The sequence below is a fragment of the Uranotaenia lowii genome, chromosome 3, assembly GCF_029784155.1.
Source record: "Uranotaenia lowii strain MFRU-FL chromosome 3, ASM2978415v1, whole genome shotgun sequence".
Lineage (NCBI taxonomy): Eukaryota > Metazoa > Arthropoda > Insecta > Diptera > Culicidae > Uranotaenia > Uranotaenia lowii.
Genome location: NC_073693.1, coordinates 131,787,460 through 131,808,161, shown reverse-complemented (window position 1 = coordinate 131,808,161; position 20,702 = coordinate 131,787,460). Strand labels below are relative to the sequence as shown.

At 35.8% G+C, this 20,702-nt stretch overlaps 1 protein-coding gene across 1 annotated transcript; it reads right to left on the bottom strand.

Annotated features, from left to right (window-relative positions):
- Nucleotides 1–5,185: 5,185 nt before the first annotated feature.
- LOC129755267 (uncharacterized) lies at nucleotides 5,186–19,091 on the bottom strand. The gene is made up of 5 exons (XM_055751669.1): nucleotides 18,899–19,091; nucleotides 8,172–8,374; nucleotides 7,872–8,106; nucleotides 7,343–7,816; nucleotides 5,186–7,279 (listed from the first exon to the last, which is right to left on the bottom strand). Exons 1-5 carry the CDS (start codon nucleotides 18,972–18,974, stop codon nucleotides 6,855–6,857), a joined length of 1,413 nt encoding a protein of 470 aa, XP_055607644.1. The 5' UTR covers nucleotides 18,975–19,091; the 3' UTR covers nucleotides 5,186–6,854.
- Nucleotides 19,092–20,702: the final 1,611 nt, after the last annotated feature.

Below are 20,702 nucleotides of genomic sequence, written 5' to 3'. Positions count from 1 at the left end.
TCCTTCTCCTCAAGAATGGTTATCAGGTTTCGTAGAGGACCAAATGTCCTCTCATATTGTACTCTATACTGACGGTTCATTATCAAACGGCCGTGCAGGTGCAGGAATTTACTGTCACGAGTTGAACATAGAATATGCTCAACTTCTAGGAAAATATTGTACAGTCTTTCAGGCTGAGCTATATGCTATTATGTCTGGAGTGCAAATTGCACTTCAAAAGAAAATTATGTTCAGAACAATTTATTTCTATTCAGATCAAATCACTCAGTGCTTCCAGTTCTAGATCAAATTCAAACTTGGTCCTCTAACCAGCATGAACGATACCGGGAAGAGTTGGACACTTGTCGTCAAATTAAATTATTTTTAGAAAAACCATCTCCAATCATATCGAGTTACTTATTAACTTTAAATAAATCTCATTGCAGCATCTTGATCAGAGCACTCTCCGGTCATTGTAAACTCAACTATCACATGCACAACATTCAGCGTGCTGAATCTCCAGTATGTGGTAGTTGTGAATCAGATGTGGAAGATCCCTTCCATCTTATATGTAACTGTCCCTCATTTGCCAGACTACGTTTTCGTACTCTGGGATCTTACGCTTTAAGCGAATCTGATTTTAAGAAATTAAACTTAAAAAACATTTTATCATTCCTTACCGAATGTAGAAAAGAGCTTTAATGCTAATAATCCCTAGTGGAAAGGCTTTATGCCATCTTAAATAGATTGAATTTATTTCTTCCTTTTATAGGTTTTTCAGGTTTCTCAGGTAAATGATGAAATCTTGGATAAAAAAAAGCTAGGCACAATTTTCCCGTATGTTTGGATAACGTGCCGCTATTAAGCCTACCCCAATTCTGATTCCTGATACCTGATACGTAATTAGTGAACGGCCCCAAAGACTTAGCCGCCTTAAGAGCTAGAGGTCTGAAATTTGGCATGGAAGCTCATTTGGACTAGGAATGATTAAAAATGTTTTTAGATTTTCGGATGACGATATTGACGTCACTTTTTGTCGGATTGTGTTGAAATTTCGCTCATGAGTGTTTTGAAAGACGAGCAATCGATTTCAGGTGTCTCATTTTGTGCAAGGGGCCAGCAAAAGGGGTTGTCCATATTAACTTTTCAATATCTTAGTGATAATGATGTTTTTATGCATCAGATTGGGATAAAAATTTGCACATGGGGGTTATTGGGGACAAACAATTGAATTCACTTATCCAAATTGAAGTAAGGGGTCAGCCAAAGGGGTCGTCCATATTAACTGTTCACTGTTAATGCGGTATTGTTGTTATCATACATCGGATTCAGATGAAAATTGATACACGATAGTTTTCAGGGACGGGCAATCGATTTCAGGTATTAAATTTAGTGTAAGGGGCCGGCAAAGGGGGTCGTCACTATTAATTTTTGAATATTTTCACAATATTGACGTTATTATACATGGGATAGGGATGAAAATTTGCACACGGTAGTTGATTTTAGATGTCAAATGTTTTGCCAGGGGTCGACGAAAGGGGTCGTCCATATTAACTTATTTTTCACTGTTTTTAGCAATATTGACGTTATCATGCAATGAATTGCTTTGAAAATTTGCACACGGGAGTTTTGAGGGACGGGCAATTGATTTCAGATATCAAAGATAGTAAAAGAGGCCACCGAAAGGGGTTTAAGTTTTTGGCAATAATTGCATTGTTATGTAACGTTCGAGTCGATATTTATACACGGGGGTTTTTGGTAGGGTCAATTGATTCCTGATTTCAAATTTAGTAGTTGACGACAGAAAAAGCGATCGCCCAATATTTTTGCAACTATTACTAATCAATGAATTCGGAAGTGCATCTGGAAAATGCTTGGCAATTGAATTTCATACAAACTGTTCATGACATATTACAAGTTGAAAGCGAAACGGAGTTGGAATGGGATCAGCTAGTAATGTAATAAATTATCATTTAAAATTTTTTATCTGTACAGAAAATTAAAAATTGATATTCTTACATTTTTCGATGCCGTAAAAAACTTTACACAGTGTGACGGGTTGGCTTAATGATATCCCCTACAAACTATAATATATTGCTTTTATTATCCTATATCAACACTGTTGGTAAATATTTTACGGAGAAACATTCAATTTTCTTAAATAAATATTTTTTGAATTCCGTTACCAGTCTGGGCTTAAATGCATCAACATGCATATCAATGATTCACATTTTAAATCTTGTTTCCATATAGGATATGATTTTATTTTTTTGTAGTATTTTTTACCCCTAAATGTTTTTATGTCTTTATGCTTTCTCTTTTAAAAATCATTGACTGAAAAAATATAAAATTTAATTCTAACAAAATGAAAATAACTGCAGATCGTGCTTTATGCATAACGAAATCACAAATATATCAAAAACTATAACTTTTCAAACTTTTTCATTGGATTTTTCATTAAAAACAAAGGTTGTTGCAATTAACCCCATTTTCTTAGTAGGGTGAAAATCGCATAGTTTGATAAATTTAAAAACAACTGGTAAACCAATTATTTTTCTGACTACGTCAATTGGATATCCCATTAACCTTAACACTTTTTATCTACAAGCGGCATGATTATCTGTGGACATTAAGTTTTTAGAAGCCATAGAAGTTGAAAAGAGTTGCATTATGCCCCAGGAGACGGTATACAACGTATTTTATTTAGATATTTTTATAATTTTTTTCGTTCGATTCTATTCTTGTTGAGAAGCTCTCTGTAACTTGATGGTTTCCTTTTCTGTCGCATAGGGCTCGTTCTTTACAACCTGCCAAAATTATGTTTACAACATTTTTAGCATTGAAATGCACTTAAATAAAAAAAATCAAATATGTTTTATTAACTCACAACAGTTTATTCTAACAGATCGTTGAAAATTAAGTTAAAACACAATTTGTTTTAACACCTTTACGTCAATCTAATTTATTTCAAATACATTCTATGACTTTGATATAGTTTGGAAAACTTTGACTATGTCCTTAATTAGGAACACGTTGAAAATAGTGTTCCTAATTACGGACATAAGATTTTTTTAGTTTTCACTCCAAAAAAACATGGTTCTAATATACTAATTAATAAGATCATGATAAAAAACAATCCGACGAAAAATTTCAAAAAAATTGGTTGACAAATTCGCCTTTTATCTTCCATTTTTGAAAAGGTTTTTTTAAGAAATATGCTAACAATTCCATTTGATTTAGACATACTTAGAAACAATCTGGATTTTACGAAAAATCCTGTGAGTTAGAAAACTAATTTGTTTGAATCAAAGCAATCGAAAGATTCCTTTTAATTCAACCACGGTAAATGAAAAGTTCATATACCAGTATTTCGATAGCAACTTACTACCTTCTTCAGTGAACGTTTTCGATTAATGAGTGTGTACCGTTTCCCTCCCTTATATTGTCCGGGTTAGGTAAGCTACTACTAGGTAGCAGAAACCTCCGAATGCTCGGCAGTTGTGCCGTTGTCTGTTTTTTGGGTCTACCTACCCTATTCTGGGTGTTTTCTGGTAGTGCTAAATTATTTTCTACCCGTTTTTGGGCATTGTCAGGTAAATTATTGTATTTATTTTTACCTAAGAATTTGAACAACCAAGTGTGCCCTGGTCCGGTGTCTCCGTTTAAGAGATGAACTGATTTTTCATTGAAGATTTTTTCAGCAACATCCAATTTAAGCGAATTACTATTCAAAGACCGGATCAGCGAGACATTTCCTCGATCAATAGAGTGACCAGATTCACACATGTGAAAAGCTACTGCAGATCTAGGATTCTGTGAAGGAAGAAATTTCTTCTTTGAGTCAGATCTAGCTATAGCCATGTGTTCCTCGAATCTATCAATCAATCTCGACCTCGAATCTATCAGTCGAATTGCGACACAAGTTGACAAAGTTCGATATTGAACTAGTGTTCACTAGCTCTAATAATCAACTGAAATCCATCTTAGGATCGACAAAAGATCCAGTGGAGCTCCTTCATAGATCTGGTGTGTACAAAATCAGTTGTTCCGACTGTGATAAGGTGTACATTGGACAAACCAAAAGGAAGTTGATTTGGTCCAAAATTCTATAGAAATCGCATTTCTAGGTTCATGCCTGAAATATAGCACCTTGCGTAACTTTTGATCTCATCGATAGAACTTTTTGAAAACTTCAGACATGCTAGCTTTATACTTCAACAATCACTGTGCCAAATTTTAATAAAAAAAGTAACGTAGTTTTAGAGATATTGCTGTTTGAATGAGAAAAGTCCAAAAAGTCCGATTTTCGTAGAATTACTGTTTCTCAGGCCACTCAAACTCCAGAAAGCTCAAATTTTGTGATATAATAGTGTGATAGTTGATCTATCTAACGCAAAAAATTTGATCAAAAAATATCATCAGAGTAAAAAGTTATGGAAGTTCAAAGTCGAAATGACAGTGCGCGTGCTTCCAATTTCTATACAATTATGAACGGTACTGTATATCCTCTTTTCAAACAGGCTAAAGTGCATTCTAGAATTGCTTGAACTTCTGCTTGGAATACTGTTGGCCAGTTTCTCATAGGAATTGAGATCCTGAGTCTAGGTCCGAACACCCCTGCCCCAGTTCTATTATCCATTTTTGACCCATCAGTAAAGAATTTAATCGATCCGGGAGGAACCTCAGGACCACCTGACTCCCACACGTCCCAATCGTTGATAGTTACATTGTATGGTATGTCTAGGTTGAAAACGGGCTCCATCCAGTCACTATATTAAAATTTTCAGATTTGCAGAATTTCTAGTGATAGTAATCACAACTAATCAATAACAAACTTAATTGATATGACATTTTTTATTCTCAGGAAATCACGGAGGAAATTAAAAAACTTTACTGATTTTCTTCTCTCATTTTTGACATGGCTGTTAGGCCGGAATAAATTATTCACTCTAACTTGAATCACAAGGCAAATAATTTAAAAAAAAAATTAAAAAATAAAAATTGGAACCTTAACTTATATGCTACAAAATTGCACTGTATCGAAATTGCATAAAATTTAAAAAATAATATATTTTTTAAAATTTTGAAATAAAACAACAATGCGCAAATTTGCGCATATTCGTTTTTGCTGTTATTATAGATTTATTAGATGATTTATTTATAATTTTTTTATTTGGTAAAATATCGGGGAGTTGTTCCGGATTTCTATATTATATATCTACTTTTTAAGATGCTATAGGCACTAAGATTGAAGCAAAAAATAAATCAAATCTAAGAAATCTAACGTGTGAAACGTATTGAAAATTAGACAAAGAAATCGATATACATACATCATACAGTTATCGAAACTCTCCGAGCCATCTTCCAGCTTCTTTCTTTCATAAAATCAGCAAATGATGGGTTAGCAATATTTGTTTGTTAATTGGGCTCCAATTTTTTGTTTCTTGTTATTCTGGAATAAGATTTTTTTTGAGTTCTCAACAGCTTATTCAGGTTTTCTACTTGGCGCAAGCCATTCTTTGTTCATGATTTTAAGAAAATTTAACAATTATATTGATGTTTCCAAACGCTTGCAAGTAACACACCAATCGATTATCGAGCATTACTTTGCCATTTTTCTCCACTATAATTGACCTAACAATTGAATCAATTCATATGCCGCAGTTCATACTTTCGCGGTATCATCTTAATTAGGTGAAAAAAATGTACATACAGCATCTTTGGAACCAATGAACCGGTTTATTATTTTACAGCATATGCTTGCCGCGCAGTTATCAAGTCTACACGTGCCGTCAATTTATTGACCACGAGAGAGAGAGAGAAAAAAAAACTTCGAATTGGTAGATGGTAATTTGGTTTATGACTTAATTTTCGTCAAATTTGATTGGTCTACTCGTGACAATGTTGTTGGCACATGCCAAATTCAGATTTTTTTTCATTCAATAAAACCAATGAATGATTTGTTTGATTTTTGTGTACATGTATAAAACAGGAGAGAATGCTGATAATGACTTGCACACATTAGGTATGCAATCGACACTTCTCACGATGAAAAGAAGAGTAGAAAGTTACCGCATTTTAAAAGATGTAAATATAACATGAACATATTTTCTTGACACTTCCCGACATACAAATCTTTTCTTAAAATTTGAAATAACTTTTTAATAGAAGACAGAATTTGAAAATTCAGGACGTTAAATTTCTTTTCCGTTATGTATGAACGCCCAGCCTCTGTAAGCTAGACGCACGCTTATTTCATCGCAAGCAACAACAACAGTAGGTATCGTGCTGTTTGAAATGAACGAGCATTGAAAAGCGCCAATGATAGTAAGCTCCAGGTTGAATTGGCTTGAATCTCAGTGTTCAATTAAAAAAAAAATGGTTGGAAATCTATATGAAACTAGAGAACGCCATGAATCGAATGAATTTTAGGAATTATGGTTGTCAAGTTATGTCGTGAGACGGAATATTACGAAAATAAATAAAATAATCTGTGTGTAATTTGGAATATGTTTAACCCGAGGTTGTTGTTTTCCAACAAGATGAAGCCTATGCCATACCTCGAAACATACCCAAACCCAGCTGGAGTCCCCTATGAAGCTTTGGCCGAATGATCTTTAAATATAGGATATCCAATGTAATAAGAAGTTTTAATTTTTTAATTGTGAATATTTTCGAGTACACAACATGGTAAGGAATTTTGGCTGGCCGCAATTAAATAACGTTTATTTTTTATATTTTCTTTACAACAAAGATGATTCAACTCGAAATTATAATAAGGTAGTTATGTAGTGACATGAGAATTCATTAAATATAAATGATTATTGTTCGACGTTTCATCTTTCTGATCGATTTGATTCGTATACATAAATTTTCTAGTACTCAACCAAAATTTCGAAATCTCGAACAGTGAACTCATTCCAATCGTAGGGGATTTTCAGCACCTTCTGATGCTCCAACACCTTTCCGGGAGTCAAGCTGCCCTTGTAGTGTCCACGTCCGAAGTAAACCGTTTCACCCCACAGGGTGCGACCGCAAACGATAGCTTTGGCTGGGATCGTTCCCCGGAACGGAACCCAGGAAACGGGAGCATTGCACAGGGCTTCGTACGAAGCGACTTCGATCGCTTTGCCACTATGGCTGGTACGGCACAATCCTCTCCTCGGGATTACCTTGGCCGGCAATTGATTACCTTCAAACATTACCCGAGCCAAATAGATTGGTGATCCATCGGTATCGTGACCAGCGAGTACGGCTCCTTTTGGCACCGTCGATTTGCTGCTGCCCTTCTGCCAATCCACTGAAATAATGGAAGATCATTGAGTTGATACCACAGATTTAGTTCAAAACCTCCTATTCTTACACGATCGAATACACTGTGTCGAAGGATTGCTATTATCCACCAGGATGTCGAATTCACGCAACGGGATCTCCTTGAAGTTGTAAGGGATCTTCAGCAGCTTCTGGTCCTCGATCACTTTTCCCGGAGTCAAGCTACCTTCGTAACGACCCCGACCAAAGTACATCTTTCCTCCAATTCTATCTTCACCACAAACAACAGCGTTCATTGGAATAACTCCACGGAACGGGACCCAGGAAACGTTTGCATTACAAAGTGCCTCGTATTCGGCCACCTCGAACTCCAATCCTTCATCGCCAACGTGACACATCTTCTTCCTTGGCATAACCTTGGCCGGAAGAACCATCCCGTAGCGATAGACTCGACCCAGGTAGATGTCGGAACCATCACTGTCGTATCCAGCCAGAAGAGCTCCTGCCGGAACAGCTCCTTTGATATGTGCCTGCTGCCAGTGTCCACCTACACTTTGTTTTTGATCTGGAAAACATTGTAAAGTTAGAGTCAAGTTTTGGTTCAGAAACGCACAACTTACGTCTTTTGGTATCAACGAGAATCTCGTAGGTGGAGTGGGCATGCTCATACCCTCCGAATGGTACATACACGCATCGATCCTTCCGGTTGATCCTTCCGGGAGTGATGCTTCCATCGTGATGGGCACGGCCGATGTAGAACGGCTCCCCGTAGTTGCTGGTTCCACTCAATACCGCACCCTTCGGAAGATCTTCACCATTGTTGGGGACCCAAGTGTAGCCAAGACCGCAAAGGACCTATTATCAAGTTTGTGCAAAAATTTTAACAAGTTTTCAACTTGACACAGTAAGACCAAACATACCTCAAAATGTGGCTTCGAGTATTCGATGCCGTCGTAGGAAACGTAAGCCACCCGACGAATAGGGATCACCTTGGCCGGCAGCATGTGCCCGCAGTGAGAGGCGCGGCCGATGTAGATTTCCGATCCATCCGAATCCGTTCCTCCACGGACCGCGTTGGTGGGATGAATACCGGCATCCGCTGACCATGGGACCCAATTGGTTCCTGAAATCATAGGTAATAGAAAACATGGAAACCCTTTGAAATAGATCTTTCAGGGAAGTCGTCTTAATTCGTTTTAAGTTTTGATACTTTTTTTTTCTAATTTTTTACCCATAAGATCAGTTACTACACTCCAAGCTATGAATAGTAGCTATTTCTTTTTAAATTACTGTATTTGATGCTAACCTATCTGCATATATCAACTAAAATGTATTGGCAAAAGGGAGAGTATCCTCGACATTATTATCAGCACCAGTATTTAGGATATAACAGGCAGGGATAACCAATCCAACTAACACAGCCTCGGTTAAGTAATTGATCTCGTTGGCTACGTACCACTTGGTGTCTTTCACTGAACAGATGCACGGAGCTAGATCCGAATAGAATATTGTAGGGCTCACGTTATGCTTCTACAGATGAAATATACGCTTATATACGTATAAACTCGTTGAGGAAGCTCTCTTCGTTTACATTTGCTCATTTGCGGAGTTTTTTTGAAAATTTTTAAAAGGTGCTGCTTCCTTACTTTCTCCGAAACATCAAACACCAGTGATAGTAATAACGAAAGCTTCGGTTAGTGATCCATGATAAGACAGCGAGGTTTCGTCTGAGGGATTAGTTTTCGCTCCTGAGACATTCCTATGATATTTTGCCCTTCGTCCCGAATTGAAGTTTTCCACATTTTACGCAGTCCTTCCCGGTTCTTAGCACCACTGGACAAATAACGTGAACAGTTTTAACATTTCCATTACATCCCTCTCCGAAGGAATTATATTACGCATGAACTTTTTCACGATCCGCTAGTGATCCTCATGCCAATCGATGATCAGAGGTTGGTAGTAACGATCGATCACACAACTTACCAACACTATTCCGGAAATTCTTAACTCACTCGAAGAGAGAGTTGGAAATGTTCTATGAAAGTAAAGTAAAAATGTCTCAAATAAATTAAAGGGTGATACGGTCCAAATTTGGTCAATATCAACTTGACGTATTTCTTTCAATTTTGCATTTAAAAAACCTGAACACCCCTCATTTTGAAGGTGTGTGTAGAATGTTGCTCCTATTTTAATTTTGGAATTCACTCTTCAGTTATCAAAATGCCGTCCAAGGAAGAAGAGCAGTGTATCAAATCGCTAAAAGTTACCAAATCAACCGTTACAAATGTAATTAACACGTTCGTCGCCACGGCACCCATATTCGGGTGACGGGTGTATTTCCTGGGGGAGCCCGTCACATCAAAAGCGTGTGACGCTCTCTTACTTGAGTTCACTGCTCAACTTCGCCAAACGTTTCAAATATGAGAGTTCTCCCTCTTTGCTTTCTCTCTCTGAAAATTCCTTTGGGCCCGGCTAGTGCAACTGCCAAAATGAGCGTGGCAACCGTGGCGAACGTGTTAAATTGTTTGGGGAACGTTTGTCGACAGCCAGGAAGTCTGGATGGGGGGGGAAATCGAAAACCAGAAGCTGCTGGGACGACAAAGGGAGATGCCGGTAGTTTCAAGCGAAACCCTAACCTCTCTCTCCGAGATGCCGCAACTAAGCTGGGTGTATCGTCTACAAGCATGTATCGAGCCAAAAAACGAGCCGGACTATCGGCTTACAAGAAGGTAGTGACTCCAAATCGCGATGATAAACAAAATACGACGTCCAAAGCGTGATCCCGGAGGCTGTTCACGACGATGCTGACGAGTTTGACTGCGTGGTAATGGACGACGAAACCTACGCCAAAGCCGACTACAAGCAGCTTCCGGACCAGGAGTTTTATACGGCAAAAGGAAGGGGAAAGGTAGCAGATATTTTCAAGCACTTGAAACTGTCAAAGTTCGCGAAGAAATATCTGGTTGGCAAGCCATCTGTACTTGTGGCTTGAAAAGCAGCATTTTCATAGCTTCCGGGACTGTCAATCAAGAAATTTACGTGAAAGAGTGATTGAATAAACGTCTGCTGCCTTTCCTGAAGAAACACGGTTGTTCCGTACTGTTTTTGCCAGATTTGGCATCTTCCCATTACGGTAAAAAGGCCATGGAGTGGTACGCCGCCAACAACGTGCAGGTGGTTCCCAAGGACAAGAACCCTCCCAACACGCTAGAGCTCCGCCCAATTGAGAAATACTGGGCTATTGTCAAGCGGAGCCTAAAGAAGACCAAAAAAAACTGCTAAGGACGAGCAGCAGTTCAAGGCAAACTGGCTTTCTGCGGCGAAGAAGGTGGACAAGGTGGCTGTACAAAATCTGATGGTAGGGGTTAAGCGTAAGGCCCGGCAATTCGGATTAGGTAAAGCGGAAGCCTAACTGAATATTTTTTCTGAATTTTATACTTATTAAACTTGAAAAAGAAATTTAATTTGATTTTTTAAATAAACGATTTCACCGATTTACACGCGTTTTCCCTTGACCAAATTTTGACCGTATCACCCTTTAGTATTTTTCTCATTAATCCTCATCTGATCTATGGTGTTAATTTAACACTTTTAGAGGTTAGACAGCCTGCAACTTTTTCGACACAGCTCGACACAGAATCTTGTCGGGATTCGACCAGACCAAACTGAACGCCAATTTGAAAAAAAATGTATTATCTACTTCAGCGGATGCGAAACAGGATAAACTACCTTTCCAATGAAAATCAGAACATTTTACCTATTTTTTTATTATTTATAAAAAAATTTCAATGTTGCAGACCGTGGAAATGCAAAAATGTGTTGCATCAAAGTGAACTGAGAGCCACCTTAAGCCCGGTTTACAGTTCTTGTGAACTCGGGCGCGAACGTGAACGTGAACTCACCACAGTAAAAAAAATAATCCGCAGTGAAATGTCAAATCGGCCAAATCTTCAAAATAAGCTACAAGTTTGTTCAATGACAGGTAGGAATTGGTTCCGATCGGTTAATGACAGATCATTCAATCAATGTTTTGATCGATACTTCTACGATCTAAAAAAAAATCAAGAAACAAAAATAATTATTGTTCTTCTTCAAAACATATCCAGCTTTGAAAACGATTGATTTTTAATAAATAATCCGAAAGACCTTGTCTGTGAATACAATTAATTTAAATTATAAATTTTAAGTACTCTCAAAAAGTATTTATCGATCAAGGAATAACGAGCTTTACCGGTTTGATTCTTTTGAAAAAACTTATTAAAAAAACGTTATGAATAACTTCTACAAAAACAAAATAACCAATATTTTCAAAATTACTTTTAATAAAATGAAACAATCGAAAAGTTTTTATGAAATTTAAATGCATTGGTTTACTTTGGTAAATCAAATTTGCTGCTTTTGCTGCATAATTTTTTGAAAATTTCATGAATCTTCCAAATATTTCCATACCTTTTCTGGAGCACACATTTAAACAGAGCTGAATCTATGTTTTTTATTTTAATGGACTCTGGCCATACGCATGGTCTTCGTTTACATTTATTCATTGAGAAACTCTTCCAACAGGTACAATTAAATGATACCCAAGCGGGTTTAAAAAAAAAATTTATGATATGATAACATTTTATTAATGTTTTATGTTAAAATAATGTAAGGCATGAGCTAAGACAAGATAAATAACTACAAGCTTTGTTATTCTTCGGGATTCAGACTCAAGTTCTTGCTGTGGAAGTACGATTAGTGATAAGTGATTAGTGAAAAACTTTTTTCCCTTACACGAAGAAAATAGAGTTGTTCTAATTATTTCAGCTGGTTATACCAATCATCAAAGCGTAGTAGATTTTTTTCGCATGTAACTATTAATATAATAGACTCAATTACAAACTGATCATTGACTTGACGCAATCAACTATGAATATAATGGATTCAACTGTAATGGTTTAAATGATTCAACTATAAATATGATAGAGTCAACTACAATTGTATGATTGATTTTGGGCTTTTAACTGTAAATATGATAGATTCATTTGTTATGGTATAGTTGATTCATATGTTAATATGATCAATTCAACTACAATTGTTTGATTGATTTTAAGTTCTTAACTATAAATATAGTAAATTCAACCATATTTTTAAGATTGACACAATCAATAGTTGAATATTATAGTGTTCATCCGTGTTCGTGAGCAAAAGTTAAAAAAAAAAACCGTTAAAGTGAGACCAGTACATGTTCCCTGCAGCGATCGTGGTGTGTTTTTAGAGCTCAGCTGACAGTTCCTGACATCTGTGGTAAAGAACAAGCGCTCTCCGGCGATGGGAAAACATTTTCCTCCACCAGTTCCTGGCAGCGGTCGTGTACTAAGCCGACAGTTCCTGGGATTGGGAAAGGTACACCAACTCTGGCTGCTCGCGAAATCGACGTGGGTCTCGACGTTCCTCCACGTGACCACGGCAGGATCCCACGGGAAAATAGTATTTGAAAGTCCGAAAGGTCGGTTAAGCGAGTTATAGATTTATGCCATGATATTGAGTTAATTTCCCCCCCACAAGGTCAATCTTCGCCGGGTGCAGAAGCACCGACTTCTAAAGACGTCTGCCGAAACCGATTAGTTAAGACGCACAATTTTCAGAGCAACCATGCATCAAGATGCAAAAAGAACAACAACGGAGGAACCAGGACGTGAATACCGGGATTTCCGGTCAGCTTTTCTAGCATCGTGGTGGCTAAAACGAACTATGTAGATGCAAAATGCAAAGATGCAAGATGCAAATTTGAAAAAATTAAACGTAACCATAAAATCATAATTGTGATAGGATGAAATATGATAACTTCCAATATTAACAGAACTAAAATGTATTAATAGTTGACCTCATTGAATCAATCCAAAAAAAATATAATTGAATCCATCAAATGTTTAATTAAAACAATCATATTATCATAGTTGAATCTATCATGTTGTAAATTAATCATATGATCATAATTGAATCTATCATATTCACAATCAAATCAATCATATTATTATAGTTGAATCTACTATAATTATTATTGAATGTATGACATCAATCGTACATTATTGTTGAATCTATTATTTTTATAATAGAATGCACATAATCAAACATACAACCATATTTGAATGTATTATATATATTGTTGAATGTAAGGAATCAATCAGATTGTCTATAATATGCATTGTTGAAATTTTGTTAATTATTGTTGGTCGAGAATCAATCAGATATATAATTGAACATAAGTGGATTATTGTTGGAACTACAACACTTTTTTCTCCGTGTAAGAGTGTTCTCTTTGCGATGTTCAGGAGAGTTGTAGACAACATTAAAGCTTAGTTCTTTTAGAAATGGGACAGTTACGAATGCGTGTATCTCAAAAACCTTTCGTTTGATCTAAAAACTTTCTATGAAGGAAATGAAGGTAATTTTATGATTATTCATGAAAAAAATTGAAAAAAAGTATTTATAGTTTTTTGTAAGAACAAATTCTACTTTACTTTTGGTACCTCCCATCGGCTAGCGCACACTTTTTTCAGTCATGATATTGATCAGTTTTTCAAACTAATACTTCGTCTAATCTGTATTTTAGATGCCTACACCCTCTCCCTTCAATTTCCGCTACTTTTTGGACCAATACTTCTCTTTTAAAAGAAACTGAGGGCAATTTAGTGGATACAGATGTTTCTAAATTAACAAATTTGATTATTTTTTAGTCACTTTTTGAGCGTTTCTAATGGATTTTCTGCTGGCAAAACCTGGCAATAACGAAGTAAAACCATCATGAGATTAAACTTAAAGTATAATCGGTTAGTATAGATCGTAGTTAGTGAAGGGTACATAAAAGATTACTCTTTTTAGGCTTTTAAAAACAGCGAAAACCATAGTTTTCGTTTTGAATATTGTTATTTCTTTCCACAGGAGCAGAATTTTAGCAAATCATAATATTTCATAAAAAATAACCAGCAAATACATACTTTAATATACTCGGGACCTTGCCACTAGCAGACATGTATAGGACTCAACCGCTGGAATTTGTTTAAAATAGGGTATTTCAAAGTTTTGTCGTTCATCAGAAATCATCTGTCTCATAGCCTCGGAACCGGCTATACAGCTTATGAGCTCTGGAACTAGCAAAAATTCAGTGTTTGAGGTGTGGTTTGAATGACTCATTGCCAGGCAACACTTTCAGCTTATCGGAGAAAAAAATTTTTTTGGAAATTTCTGCGATCTACCCTTAGTTTTTCGCTTTTTGAAAATTAAATATGCTGGTATGAGACTTTATTCTCTGATGACCCTTAGCCGAAGTTGCCGATCATATGCTTCACTCCAATGCTTGATTTGCAATGATTTGAACTTTGTGGACATTTTTGACAGTATTTGCATACTTTTCCACCAATCACATACAGTAATTCTTCGAATAATCAACGGTTTGTCAGCTATCAATTTGATTACGATGGATATTGAGTGAAACTGTGCAAAATTATTTTTTCCTTTTTCTCTTGCATCGTAAATATCTCAAAACTGCGTAATTTTTAAATTTTGAAAAAAATAGGCCGGATAGTACTTTTTACAGGCAACAAATTGCTGCCAAAATTTTGAATGTCCAATTATTAGTAAACGAGATATAAGCAAAAGAAAGTGTCCCATTTCTAAAAGAACTAAGCTTTATACACCACCACCAAATAGAACATTCATCGAAGTCTGAGATTTTTTAAATCGACTTTTAGTTTTTTGTTTGCTTTTTTTCAGTGTAAGATTTAACACTTATTTTTGCCATCAATAATTACAATCGCAGCTCTTTCTTCTTTGAAATCAGTTCAATCAATTCAACAAAGCAGTTTTTGAATTAATCTTCACTGAAATAATAAATTACATGATTTTCAAAAAAAATCATCAAAAAGTTTTTGTTGGAAATGGTATGTATGGACGATTTTTCGGTGAATTGAGTTAAAGTTTTAGAAATGCATTTTTTCAGTGTAGGATTTAAAAAGAAATCAATATTTTTTCCTTAAAATTCAATCATTTTTCCAAAACTCTCTCAGGATCCACATTTGTGTAGGAATTGTAATTTTCGGGCTAAAAATTCATTGTTAAACTTTTGCCTGAAAAGTTTTGTCCGTTTTCAAATGTTAGTCTAGATCTTTTTTGGGAAAAATATGAATGTCAAGTTGCTTTACTAGAAAAAATCTTGATGACCACAGAGTTTCATTGAATTCTTAGTGAGTCAAGCCAACTTCGTGTCGATTTTGCGCGAAATCTTTCTAATGTAAATTAAGTTTAGTTGTTCGTAAAATACAGTCCACTTAAATAGTTTTTTTTTCAATGTTTCGGAATGATAACGGAATCAAAGAAATGTCTGTTGCTATCGATCCTTTCCATCCGGGGCGATCCTTACACTTCTTTAGTTGATAGTAGGTTGCAATAATTAGAAGAAAAAAAAAACTCCCTTGCGCTCCTCATAAATCGCGGGGGATCAACTCACGTCTCTTCATAAATCCATTAACAAATATATCAGAATTTCCTGATTTCGTTGGCACATGAGAATACTAAGGTAGAAATTCCCGGATTGCATTTTGTTATCATCAAATGATAACTTTATTACATGATAATAAAATGAAATGAAATAAGTGTTGCGGTATACAAATGTTGCATCTAACCTAAGGCCAGAAGTTTTTCAGCAGGCCAAGCGTACAAATTCAGGCTATTTTATATAAAAACAAGGCAAAATCCGGGCATTTGATTCCTAATCGACATTCACAGCTACACCACTAGAAGAGCACAAGACTTCAGACTGCCGAATATTAAAAAAGAGATGAGCAAACGCTCTCTTTTCTACAACGGATTGAAAATGTTCAACAATCTACCGACGAGCATCAAAGATAGTGTGAACATAAGCACTTTTAAGAAAATGGCTATACAATACATAAAACAGACTGTTTGAAAATATGACTAATGAAAATATGACAAGGATCATACAATGAAAGTGATGGAAATCTAACGAAGATTCAGTTAGGGAATTGTACGGTGATGGACATACGCGGGAGTAAGACGAATAAGTCGTACAGAAAAAGCAAATACATGTAAAATATAATTATCCTAAGGATAAAATGTCCCTCCCACTTCAAAAGAAGCGTATGGGGTCAAGGAAGGACCCAAATGGGCCTAGGGACGATCACAAGAAAAAAACAAAAAAAAATGTCGACCAAAATCCGGGCAATATCCGGGCAGTTGTGATCAAAACCCAGGAATTACTCAACACAAATCAAGAAAATAATATCGGCAGTTTTTAAATCGTATTTTGTCGGCTTTTTTAAAACTTTTCATAATTATTTTTTATAAAACTTGCTTGGAATTTTTTGTTTTTTTTTTATTTGTAAAGAATAATTGATTTTAACTTTTTTGTCTGTAGTTTAGTTTAATGTCACCTAATTTTAACTTTTAGTTTAATTTATTTTAATTAAATTTTAATTTTTTTTTAACTTGTTAATACTCTTCAATTCTTCCATCGAGAAGTAGATCTCTTAAAAGGAAAACTTTTTTCCACTGAGATTCACTGTATTTGCTTACTTTTTATTACATTCTTCCACGCCTTAAAGTTAAAATATATTGTGTTCTCAGCATGCGTAAATTTTGTGTTTTTGCTCGCGTTTTTTTTTTAAATTAAATTCAACTTGTTTGCTGCCAGACATGCTGAGAACTGAAGTGTCCATTACCAGGGGGCTCTTTCGAGCTTTTTGGTGTGGGGGAGTGTGGCGGGCCTTTATAAAAAAAGTCATCTTAAATATTATATTATAACTTATATGTGTGCCAAATTTAATCGATATAAATCGAGAAATTACTCGAGTTCTGTCACATTTTATTTTAATTTTTTATTAATCTTGGACTTAATTAAAATCTTATTAAAAAAAACAATTTTTATCTTTATTTCTGATTTTTTTATCATGATAAAGACCAAGTTATTTTGATTTTTTCTTCATTATCTTTTGATTGAACAAAATAAAAAATTTCCAAAAAATGCTGGAGAAACTGGCAAAAGTAAAACGAAAACAGCTTTGATGCACTAGTTTCTCATATGGCTCTAAGATAAGGTTGCCAGATTGCCCGGTTTTATCCGGGTTTGCCCGGATATTTAATACTAAATTTAACAACAGTCCGGCCCGACTCGGTTGCCCAGGTTTAATTGAAAAATACCCGGATTTTGCCCGGATTTATTTCCTTTTTTTTGGCAAATTAAACAACAACAAAAACAACAAACAACTCCAAAACGAAATTTTTTGAGAAAGTTTCATGAAAATAATCATGAAAGGTTTTTTTGGAAGGCAAAAAAACGGTTCAAAATCTATAGATGAGTTTTGATGAAAAAAATTTTTTATTTCTTGTTTTTTGTTGAGGATTTTCTGAGTTATGACAAAATTTGCCCGGATATTGCCCGGATTTTCGGTCGTCAATTGGAAATCGAATGCCCGGATTTTGCCAGGTTTTTATGTAGAAATTGCCCGGTTTGTCCGGCCCAGATACGTGCTAAAAATACTCTGGCAACCTTACTCTAAGGGCCTCGATTCTCTTTCATAGTGGAAAATATTTCTAGCTGACTAACGATAATCCCTTTATTAGGTTTATCAAAAGCCTTGCGATTCAGTTTTTCTTCTTAACTTGTGTAGATTTATTCGTGGGTTTTGACAAAATTTCCGCTGATATATCCCGGATTTTTGGGTTTAAAATGATATATAAGTTAGTTTATAATTTTTCAGGCCCATTTCCCATCAAGTATTTTTTCATTAAATTTGATGTTAGTAGAATGTTTAACTCTGTGGATAGAAAACATCTGCAGAGGATCATTTTCTATCACAGTTTTCCATTATGGTTCAGGTTGGTGAATTGTAGTAAATTGATTAAATTAACACACGGATTCATAAGCTAATTATGCTGATGTTAATAATTTGGTTAACTTTCTAAACAAATCCTACGCTTATCTGTCCCTATACAATAAACATGCTCAACGTCTCCACCTTCAATCATCGTCTTCCTACGGGGTGAATAATAAAACTAATGTAAATGTTGATTCTGGTAATCAAGTTGTTCTCGTTAAAATCTTGGGAGACCAAATAATTTCCCTCGAGTTGCTCGAGAGCAAACGGTCCACGTCCACTTGTTCGATTCTGGCGGGACCATTTCTCATCTTCTATTTTCGCCCCGTCAAGTGTTTTGCACTGTTGATGTTGTTGTAGCTTTTGCTGTTGTTGTTGAAAAATGTTGGTGGTTTTCTGGCGGCATTTTTCCTCCACTAACCTACAAGCATCGGCTGAACATGTTATTGTAACGAGTGACGTGAATGAAAAATTGACCGTTCATTTTCCTACTTACTGTGCGATAATGCTCATTCACAAAAAAAGAGAAAAAAATCCCTCACACTATCTGTAACAGGCTGAGTTTTATTTTCACTTGGTCGTGATTTCGAGCAAACTGTTGAAAAATTGAAATGCAAGGTCAATGTGAATGCTGATCGCGGGAGGAATTTTCTGCATATTTGGGCAGTTATATCTTCTAGTTGTAACAATTTTTTGCTAAATTTGGACTGCTTATCACACTCGATCAAAAATTAAAAAAATAACTACCATAGAAGTGTTTTAAATCACTGTACCTGGTTGTTCCTGGAAGTCTCGGCTGGATCCAGAGGCGCGACTGAACGGCTCGAAGTATCTTCCGTAGTGTAACATTTTCGAGGTTTTCTAGTTTTAAAGGCTTTAGAAACCTATCAATTTAATTTCTCTGGACGGTTAACGAATGAAGTAACGAAAGGCGAAATATTCAAAATGTACTTTAACCCGCGCGGTTTCGAAATGGACTGAAAAGCTATGGGAACATTTTTCGCGTTATCGAGGAAAATGGGAAAGCGATCATCACTTTTTAAAAGGTCGCATCACCGGTTTAAAAAAAATTCTGTTTGAATCATTGAATTTTTTTACTACCCTCAGGTCTTTTTTATGAAAAGTTTAAAAATGTAAAAAAAATTACGCCGTTTTTGAAATGTCATCTCGTTTATGATCATCTTTTGTTTTATCTTCTTGAGAAGGTTCTATGTGTACGTACTGAGAAAGATCAACGCCTGAGACCTGTTTTGATTGATGTTATAATTATGAAGTAAAATCGGAGGGTGAAATAAATCTTCAGTTTTTTTTGTTCATTCATCAATTTCTTTTCATGTTCATTTTTACATATCTTTCTCCTTCTTTGATGTTTGTGAATGTTTTACGACGTGAAAAATAAAATATATTTTACAGATAAACTGGAATGGTTAAGTAATATTTTAAATTTTTGGAGAACAAATGAAACCAATTAAGCAGAATTTTTCACAACTTCTAACGTACCTGTTTCCACTTCAATAGGGACATTTATTTACTACAGCAATTGTTTCTATAGTTGTTTGTAGCCTTCTTGGTACAAGCTACAAGATGTTGCATTTAATTTGCGGAGCTTTTTGCGTCTTGGATTTCTTGAACCATGCGTTATTCCAAAAATTATCTTTGTAGACCATAGAGGATACAAATTAAGTCAAAAAGTTATTCGGGGTAGAAGGGAGATATATAAGTTTCAAGGGTGAGCGCTAAAAACTTTTTTTTTATTGAAATTGAACGGAGTAATGGGGATATTTGATGTTGATATAAAAGGTGGAATGACCGAAAAGAGCTTAACTTCTTTATTTATATGAAATTAATTTGCGGTGAGGGTTAAAGAGTTGAAATGAAAGACGGATAGAAGATCAGAAGAAAATTCTAAGGTGGTGAAAAGAGCGAAAAGCATTTGAAATAGAAGCTTGACCACATACTAAATTCTTTGTCCCGCTTCAATTAACTGTGTAGAAGAAGTAGTACCTAATAGAAGAGGCACTACGTTTTTCGATACAGTTAATTATGGATGGTCCGTTCGACACATGTGTATTCACATGGCGGTCGAACCATTCAGCTCCAGCTCTTCCGGAGTTCTCACTATATTATTACCCAGTACTGCTCCTACGGACACAGTTCCGGATGGTCTGACAGGTTCATGTCCTTTGGAACAAAATGGACAGAATTGGCCTCATACCAATCCAGGACAATTTTAGAATAGTGGCATGGTGCCAAATCTAGCCAAAATAGCGGAGCTTCGTCGTGCTGCTGCAAGAACGGAAAACAAGCGCTTCGAGGCACTCAGATTTGTAGATCTCGCCATTCACTGTGCCCTTTGTCACGAAAGGCTCTCTCCTCAATCCGCAAGACAAATGGCCTGCAAAACGAGGTATTTGGAGGCGATCTTCGAAATTGTCTTTCTCTTAAATTTTTCGTCCACATCGAACTTGCTCTTGCCGGTGAAAAACTCCAACCCCGGAGTTTTCTTAAAATCGGCTTTTATATTCCTTTCGTCGTCCATCACACAGCAACCATATTTTTATGCATCTTCTCGTAGAG

Coding starts and splice junctions, on each gene's coding strand:
- LOC129755267 (XM_055751669.1), bottom strand. CDS start 18,974: ATGTTACACTACGGAAGATACTTCGAGCCGTTCAGTCGCGCCTCTGGA. Junction 7,817..7,871: donor TCTCGTTGATACCAAAAGAC/GTAAGTTGTGCG, acceptor AATGTTTTCCAG/ATCAAAAACAAAGTGTAGGT. Junction 7,280..7,342: donor GACACAGTGTATTCGATCGT/GTAAGAATAGGA, acceptor CCATTATTTCAG/TGGATTGGCAGAAGGGCAGC.